At 41.5% G+C, this 9173-nt stretch overlaps 1 protein-coding gene across 2 annotated transcripts; it reads left to right on the forward strand.

The window, feature by feature from the left end:
- The first annotated feature begins 826 nt into the window (after positions 1–826).
- DMRT2 (doublesex and mab-3 related transcription factor 2) lies at positions 827–5214 on the forward strand. 2 transcript variants are annotated; one of them, XM_006765297.2, is made up of 3 exons: positions 827–1475; positions 1605–1707; positions 3745–5070. In XM_006765297.2, the coding sequence occupies exons 1-3, from the start codon at positions 1473–1475 to the stop codon at positions 4797–4799; spliced, it is 1161 nt and encodes a 386-aa protein (XP_006765360.1). In that variant the 5' UTR covers positions 827–1472; the 3' UTR covers positions 4800–5070. The 2 variants fall into 2 exon arrangements, with proteins under 2 accessions (XP_006765360.1, XP_006765361.1); XM_006765298.2 differs by adding an exon at positions 3274–3352 and having other exon boundaries at positions 829–1707; positions 3745–5214.
- The last annotated feature ends 3959 nt before the right edge of the window (positions 5215–9173 follow it).

Genomic DNA, 9173 nt, shown 5'->3' on the forward strand with positions numbered 1-9173 from the left:
TCCTTTCTCCTTCCTTCCCATCTCCCTCCTCCCCCCTCCCCTTCACTCTCTAAAAATCAGTGGGGAAAAACTACCCTCAGGTGAGGATGAACAGAACTAAATAACACAGAGGCTGTCGGGGCCCTGGAAGCGCTTGGGCCCGCTCGGGACCTGACGGGAAAGGCATTTTATTTTCATATTTTAAAGTTTATTTTGGTGGTGTCGGGAGGAGGATGGGAGGGTTGGTGCAGTGCCCGGCGTCCTTTGCTGCACTCGTGCTGATGGCGCGGAGCTTCCGCCCTCCGTCCGGGGCCCGGTAATGAAGACTGAGCTTGGTGCCCATTGTGCAGACGAGACCAGAAGTTGCGTGGGAAATTGCGTGTCCGAACCCAAGGCCACGCAGTCGGAAGTTTCCAGCCCGAGAACTACCTCAGCGCCGGCGGAGGGGTGTCTGCGGCCTCCCCTGTGGGCCCCGCAGCGGGGAGAGCGGTGCTGCCGGTGGAGGCGCCTGGAAGTTCCCACGTGTTCCAGCGCCCCCTCCCACGCTAAGGCCGGGGAAGGCTTTCTTTTTGTTTTTGTTTTTTTAATCATCACCCAAGGATATTTTTTTCTATTGAATTTTAGAGAGAGTGGAAAGGAGAGGGAGAGACAGAGAGAAACATCGATGTGAGAGAGACAACATGGATTGGTGGTTGCTTCCTGCAGGGGCCGGACCAGGGCCGGGAGCCTGCCACCGCGGTAGGTGCCCTTGACGGGAATCCAACCCTGGACCCTTCATTCCGCAAGCCCATGCTATGTCCACTGAGCCAAACCGGCTAGGGCGAGAGTGTTTTTCTTTTTTTAAATTTTACTTTTTGGCGAGGATTGGCTAGGGAGTGGAAAACAGCCTCCCAAGGTCCGCGGAGAGTGCGCGCTGGACGCCCGAGGTGGCCCTGCTCTGGGTTGGACTCGGCCTCCTCCCGCGTCCGGTGTGTTTCACCGGGGCCCTGAGTGTCTTCGCTCCCCGTGGCCTGGCCTGCTGGGCGGGGCGGAGGCGTCGCAGGGCCCGGAAGCCTACCCACCAGGCGGGACGGCGGCAGCTAGGTCTTGTGCTCTCGGCCTCGGAGGGTTTTGTTCGCCTTGCTGAGTCCCAGACGCCCCGTGAGCAATCCCGAGTTTTCGCCAGACCGGGGAGCCTGAGAGATACGGACCCTCATCTCTCTCCCTGCGCCGGCACCCGGCCCATCCGTCCTGCCGAGCAGAAACCAGCCCAAGTCACTGCCCAGTGGCAGGTCTTGGGCACCTTCAGCCCCACCTCCGGCCGCAGAGGACCCGGTGCTGTTTCAGGCTGGGCTCCCACCTGCTCCACCGCATTTCCTTCCTCCAGGCCGTCCCCCCACTTCTGGCTGCTGGGTGTGCCTGGGAGGACCCTAGCAAAGCAGCCCTGGAGGAAGCCAGGACCCACGTCCCCAGTGGGTGGCTTCGGACAGAGCTAGCTCCATTGCCCTGGGATTATGGTGTGCTAATAAGTTTGGAAGCATTTAAACAGGGAATAGGAAAATTAAATACATTTAGGTTGGGGAGAGTTGCTGACACCCCTTTCCTTCTCTTCAGGGCATTAATGATTATGTTTCTTGTGTTTGCAGGACAAGAAGGGGCTTTCTGGGAAACAGAATAATTTCGAGCGCAAAGCCGTGTATCAGAGGCAAGTGAGGGCACCCAGTCTGCTGGCCAAAAGTATTTTAGAAGGTAAAGCAACGCAAAGTCATCCCTTTAGCCTTTAAAAGGAGGTTCTGAGTGATTCTCATCATTCTGGCTGTATGGTATTTTTGTTAACCTCTGAAGGAGTAATCCTAGGGGGACATACCTTTTATTAGAAGGTTTTGTTGGAGGAAGGAAATCAGGATGTGAGAAAATGAATCTCACACACCTCCTGTTGTTTTTGTCACTGATAATTTTGTTGGGTTAAGATGGAGTGCTGTGAAATTTGCCCTGGTGTGAGTGGTGTGCAAAGATACACAGCCACATGATCCAGGGCAGATGTCCTTTGTCCTGAAAGGAAATAAATTTAAAAAAATTGTTTTGTTGTTGGAGCTGAATAGAGTATGTCAAATAAGAAGTTTAACAGTACCCACACTAACAAAGACTTCTAGTCTGGGTGATCCAACCTCTGATTCCACTCTTTTTCATTTTGCCATTTCCCTCCTGACTTATCTGTAATTGTGGTTATTCCACAGCTTATTACTTTGATAGGTGAGATTGTAGAATGAAACAAGTGAAGTTGAGATTAAATTTGAACAGTGTGAAATTTCTAACTCCATATTTTCACTTTCTCTAAAGCCTGGGGATACATTGATTTTTCTTAAAATATTACTGATTTTTCAAAGCATCTCTGTTTGGGTCTGGGATTTATTTATTGATCTGGTAAATAATATACTGACTACCTTTCACCATTTAAGGAAAAGAAAAGTTTATATTTGCTCTAATTATTGTCACATCAAGATTCAGGTTGAAAAGCAGATTTTTTTTAAAGTAGACATTTGAATTTTGTTTTTTCTTATGTGGCTTCTGAATTGAATTTGTTCTGGACAGGCTTTAAACTTTGTTTATGTTTTACCCTGTGCTGTGTACTTCTGACCTTAGCATAGTTTCTGGTGCATTAAAAGTGAATTTGATTACAAACTAGCTAAACAAATTTTATAACCATAGGGACCACACTAATACGCTGAAATTGTGTCAATGCAATTTGAGAAGTGGGAGGATGAAGTGGAATAGTAAATTTAAGTAAATAACTTCCTGGCAAAAAACTTACTATAGAAAAGGAAACATTGATTTTCACATTTTATTTTATTTGCAAATGAGTACGATGGGTTTGTCACTATGTAAACACAAACATTACAATGGATCCTTCAAACAAATTTGATAGTGTACTTGGGGATGATGAAAGCGTTTTATGCTACCAGGAATTCTATTTATGTTGTTATACTGATTTTTGTTTTTGACTTCATAAAGTGTGCGATGACTTCATCTATCTTCTAATGATTGCATGCTCCACCATGTGGCGATCTGGCCAACAGGATTAGTGCTTGGGAAAAACGACGTGTTAGTTATTTTCAATATAGCAGGGCATCTCAGTGCCTGGCCCTGCTTTTGTTTGCTTGTTTGTACTATTATAGTAGTCAGCAGCCTGGTTCAAAGTTCACTGGAGAATCTGACTAGTTAACAGCTCTTTTTAGTTTTCTGTGTTTCCCTGTTTCCTTATGTCTTTTCTGTTTTTCTCCTCACTAATCTCTCTAACTTTCTCTTTTTTCCTAGTTCTCCTTGGATTATTCTCCAACTGTTACAATGTACATAATGAGCCATCTTTAGAAACTAAAAGTGACATCAGCTCTAGGTATAGATATCTTTTTTAAATAATGGAATGAGATGATATGGATAGTAGTAAATCATTGATTGAAATAAGATCAGCAGCCTTGTCTCTTAATATGTAGGAGCCTGGGAAGAATATTAAAATTTCAGCCAGTAAAGTACACTTGTCAAAATAAACAAACACACTTACAACTACAAAAACAATAACAAAAAGTTTTACAACACACATATTCTTTCCCCCAAAGGGAACAATTTAAAATTGAACCAGTACTTTCGCTTTCTGTATAGAATTGTTAGTGATACAGAACTGTAAACACTTGTTCTCCCAATTTGCAGTGTTTCTGTTGCCTTCTGGGTTTCCAGATTTTTCTTTCCTAGATGTTAATCTCTTTCATGTGCAATGCTTGCTTATTCTAGGCTACCGTCCCATACCAGCAGAGACTTATGTGGGAGGGAGCTTACCTCTACCTCCCCCAGTAAGTGACCGGATGAGGAAAAGGCGGGCCTTTGCTGATAAAGAGTTGGAGAACATTATGCTGGAGAGAGAATATAAAGAGAGGGAGATGTTGGAAGCTTCCCAAGCTGCTGCCTTGTTCCTGCCCAACCGCATGGTGCATGGACCTGAATACAACTACAAAAGTGCCTACAGCCCTACCCCGGTGGAACCACCAAGCAAAGACTTCTGTAATTTTTTGCCCACCTGTCTTGATCTAACCATGCAGTATTCAGGGTCTGGGAATATGGAACTAATTTCTTCAAATGTCAGTGTGGCCACAACTTACAGACAGTATCCTTTGTCTTCAAGATTTTTAGTTTGGCCCAAGTGTGGCCCCATTAGTGACACTCTCCTCTACCAGCAATGCCTGCTAAACACCACCACCTCAGTTCAAGCCCTGAAATCTGGGGCCAGCTGGGACTTGAAGGGAGTACAAGTCCAGGATGGACTCAGTGCCGAACACGACGTGATGCCACCCAAATTGGAAGGCTCTCTGGTGCTGCCTCACACTCCCGAGGTCCAGACCTCAAGAAGTGACCTTCAGGGTCACCAGGCTGTCCCTGAGAGGTCTGCGTTTTCCCCACCCCAACGGAATTTCTCTCCAGTTGTTGACACGGACTCCCTGGCAGCTCAAGGGCACATCTTAACCAAGATCAGCAAAGAAAGCACCAGGCACCCTCTGCCACTTAAACATAATCCATTCCACTCATTATTCCAGCAAACTCTTAATGACAAATCGGGTCCTGAGTTGAAAACACCATTTGTCAAAGAGGCCTTTGAAGAGGCCCCAAAGAAACACAGAGAGTGTTTAGTCAAGGAGAACCAGAAGTACACATTTACAATAGATAGATGTGCAAAAGACCTTTTTGTAGCCAAACAAGTTGGAACAAAACTCTCTGTGAATGAACCGCTGTCATTTTCTGTTGAGTCTATTCTCAAGAGGCCTTCATCTGCCATCACTCACATCTCTCAGTGAAAGCCTGCTGAAATGGAAAGCTGGATTTTCTGCACTCTCAGAGGGTTCTTACCAGTTGCTAATTTTTTTTTAAAGAAAAAAGTTGAGATGTTTGTATAAAGAAATTTCTAATGTAAATGATGGCGATTAAAAGATTTATATTCGTATGCATGTACTTCTCACCACATATTTAAACTTAAAGTTGGAAATTGCTCATGTGCAAATTGTAAAGTTTCACACTTTACACATTATTTCGAAAGCAATAAAATTGACACTGCCTTATAAAAGACCCAGTATTTGTTGAAGTAAATAGTTGTCTCTGTGGTGAAAAAGCTAGTGTCTGTGAAATGTGATCTTTATTTTTCTATGATTCTTTGTATTTTCAAGTGTTCTTATTGTTTGCTGGGGGCCACAGGAGAACCTTTATAATGCCTTAGATTTTGCATTTTGGAGGGCATGTAAATATAGCTATTCAAGACTGAGGCAAAGATAGTTTTATGGAGAACATAGGGAAGATTTGCATGTTTATAGAATCGTAATTTTGTGTGAGTGGATAAAGTTGAATTAAATTGAAGAGAAATGAAGCTTAATATCTTGTTCATATGATGAGATGGTTTCTTGGAACGGATCTCTTAACTCTCTGGGTCCAGTGTCCTTCCCTGATGGGGATGTGTATGTAGGGCCTCAAGCTTCCTTTTTCTATTGAACCTTCATTCTATGGTTTTTGGTTGCTATGAGCCCAGAATAGGTTCCCTTGTAAGGTGCAGTCCATTTAAATCATGATGGTACGAGGTTGAACTGTCTCTCAGCTCTTGTGTTACTTCTGTTTCCTAAGGACTGGTGACAGCAGGCATTTAAAAGAAGGTCCAGGACTCTCAGCTGGTCCGTGTGTCTCACATTTTCCACCAGTAGGGAAGGTTTTCAATGTAGCTCTTCGCTGAGTTAAAAGCTCTTACTATTCAGATTGCTTCAGCTGCTGATTGCTTGAAGGTATCAGTTGTTTATCGCAGCATGGAGATGGCTTATTGATTCTTAAACCTTTCCCCTCTGTTTCCTGCCCCCTCTGTTTTTTATGTTCATTATTACTCTCTTGTTTTGCTCAAAAAAAAAGTTAACTGTTCTATATGATTGATAAAGTAAGAGTAAGATATTTATGAGAATTATTAAATGTATCTCTGAAGACCTCATCCGTGGACCCCAAGTCAAGTTCTAATATCTTATAGTTATTTCAACACAAAATCAAGAGCCAAATATCTCACCTTTTAATTTTGCCTTGGAGTGAGTTTACTTTCCGCTCTGTTCTCATTTGGATAACAAGAACATTAGGTGGGTGTGTGGAATGTGCCAAGAAAGTCAGGAGTTTAAAGAGTTTGTTTCTTGCTCTGGAAAACATTTAAACTTATTTAGAAATGACTTTGCTACTGATGACCTCATGTAAATCTCAAGGGGCTATCTGCATTGTTGCTTAAAATTAGCATTGGTTTCAAAAACAACAAGCCAAACCTTAGGTTGATTTTTCAGTTTGTTATTTGTAAAATAATACTTGGTTTTGTTGAGTCAAATTTACTTATTTTTTACTATTGCAAAAGCCAGAGCAAATGGAAGTTTGCCAGAAGAAAATAAAATGAAAGCAGGCAGAGATCCCAATAACTGTTGAAGATTATCATTAAGTGGAAAAGTTATATATCCAGGCATGAATGTCTTGGGTCAGAGACAGACTTTCATTCTACCCCCCCTCCCCCATCTTTGCTTTATCTATACAGTTATTTTTATCTTCCTATCAATCAGGAATTTATATTTTTGTCATGTTAAATGTGAACTTAGCATTGAAATCTTACTACTACAAGGTAAGAGAGGAAAATAAAAAATCCACATAAAGAAACCTCAAGGAAGAAGGCCTTCTTAATCCAAACATGGATTTTCTCTCTTTCTTACTCTATTGTAGCCTCTTGAATGCTTACATTTGTCAATTATGTCCTTCTTGTGTTCAATGAACATTTCAGGATGTCCTTTCTGTCCTCTCTCTATATCATTTTAATCTCATTAGGTGAATCCCAGTTGGCTATGAGTATTAGTGGTTTTCCTCACATTACCAGTGTCTAGAACTTTATACCTCTTGAACATTTATGAGGATTAATACTTTCCTTGGTGATTTTATTTTCATACCATGCATCAATTGTATTGTGATGGTGAGTTCTCTGAATTTCAAACCTACCAGCTCTACCATCAGCCACTCAATGAAACTTTTGTGCTTGGCTTTTTGTTTCTTTTAATCATTTTGCTTCCATAAAAGTTACTATTTGACTATAGTCTTAAAAGGACATTGTCATTGACATATTAAGTCAAATTTGTGCTTCAATTTAAGCATTTTCTATGTTTAAGGCAATAAATGGATGTAGCTTTAATCATTTTTAAGAATGTAAAAAAGCCCTAGCCGGTTTGGCTCAGTGGATAGAGCACTGGCCTGTGGACCAAAGGGTCCCAGGTTCGATTCTGGTCAAGGGCACATACCTGGGTTGTGGGCTCAGTCCAATGTGCAGGAGGCAGCCAATCATTGATTCCCTCTCATCATTGATGTTTCTCTCTCTTCCTCTCCCTCTCTAAAATCAATAAAAATAAAAATAAAAGAATGTAAAAAAATAGTCTGGCTGATGTGGATCAGAGGTTGAGCATCGACACGTGAACCAGGAGGTCATGGTTCAATTCCCAGTCACAGCACATGTATGGGTTTTGAGCTTGATCCCCAGGTAGGGAGGCGTGCAGGAGGAGCTAATTGATGATTTTATCTCTCCCTCTTCCTCTCTGAAATCAATTTTTTAAAAAGTATATAAAAAAGAATGCATTGAATAGTAAAACATGGACTCTCTTCTCAATTTAACTCATAATACAATAATGCAACTTTAATGACATTTTCCTTCAATCTCAACTGATCTAGCATTATTTTTTGCTCAATTTGCAGTTCTGAATAGTTAATAGTTTATAGTTAATTTAAAAAGTTCCCTTTCTTCTAACCTTTGGTAGCAGAAATTGGAATAAACCTAGACAAAGTCATAAAGTAGTAAAGCTTTTCCCCTTTTTAAAAAAATGTAGTTCTTTTTAAAAAAATACCTTTTTAAAAAACGTATTTTTAAAAATACGTTTAAAAATAAGAGAGAGAGAAACATCAATGATGAGAGAATCATTGATCGGCTGCCTCCTGCATGCCTCCTACTGGGGATCGAGCCTGAAACCTGGGCATGTGCCCTAACCTGGAATTGAACCATGATCTTTTGGTTCATAGGTTGATGCTCAACCACTGAGCAACATAGTCAGGTTAAAAATATAATACACATTTTTAATTGTGATCAAATCCAAATGACAAAATTTACCATATTCACACTGTTGTGCAACAATCACTAATATGCATTCACAGAACCCTTTTTATCTTGTAAAATTGAAACTCTGTTAAACATTAAACAATTCCTTCCTCCTCCCAGTCCCTGGCAACCTTTCTGTCTATAAATTCAACTACTTTAGGTAGCTTGTATAAGTGGAATCATACTGTATTTGTCTTTTTGTGACTCGCTTATTTCACTTAGAATAATGTCTTCAAGGTTCCTTGATACTGTAGAATATATCAGAATTTTCGTCCTTTAAAGACTGAATGCTATTCTATTGTATGTGTATATCATATTTTGTTTACCCATCATCTGTTGAGGTGCTTTTACCTGTTGGCTATTGAGAGTAATGCTGCTATGAACATGGGTGTACAGATATCTCTTCACCTAGTCCCCACTTCCTGATTTCACTCTTTTTCCATCTTGAGGAACTCACTTTTCTCAAGTATATATACTTCCTTCCCACACTATCCCCACACCCCCAACGTATTCACTCCTCACCCAGGCAACACCACTCTGCCCAATATTAGTTGTGTACCTTTTAATGGGAGTTTGAATGTGTTTTTACACCATCTGCATCTAAAAGCTTAATTCTAATTGTGGAATGAAAAACTTGTACTAACTTGTTTTAAGAAACTTCCTGGAATTCCTTCTACAAAGTCTTAGCAGTGTAAAGAGCAACTAAATGGCTGAAGGTCAAGATGAAGGAAGAAGACTCCACAATTCCCTATAGAATAATAAAGACATCACTTAGCATTGAGGTTGGAGTTTTCAGTCCGTACTAGAATTCTTACTGTACCACCTATTTTATTTATTTTTGGATTAACTTTCTTTGTTCCTATTCCTAGGTCTAGAGGCTCAGGCTTATTTTCTTCTAGGATCCACTTTGTAGGGCTGATAGTTCTTGAGATGGCTGGATGCTGCAATATATAAACACTAGAGGCCCGGTGCACAAAAATGTGTGCACCCGGGGGAAGGGGGGGTCTCTCAGCCCGGCCTGTGCCCTCTCGCAGTCTGG

The sequence above is a fragment of the Myotis davidii genome, unplaced genomic scaffold (genome assembly GCF_000327345.1).
Source record: "Myotis davidii unplaced genomic scaffold, ASM32734v1 scaffold616, whole genome shotgun sequence".
In the NCBI taxonomy this organism is placed as follows: domain Eukaryota; kingdom Metazoa; phylum Chordata; class Mammalia; order Chiroptera; family Vespertilionidae; genus Myotis; species Myotis davidii.

Excerpts from the sequence above, each read along its gene's own strand:
- DMRT2 (XM_006765297.2), top strand. Across the intron at positions 1,708-3,744 it reads GGCCAAAAGTATTTTAGAAG|GCTACCGTCCCATACCAGCA; the intron begins GTAAAGCAACGC and ends TGCTTATTCTAG.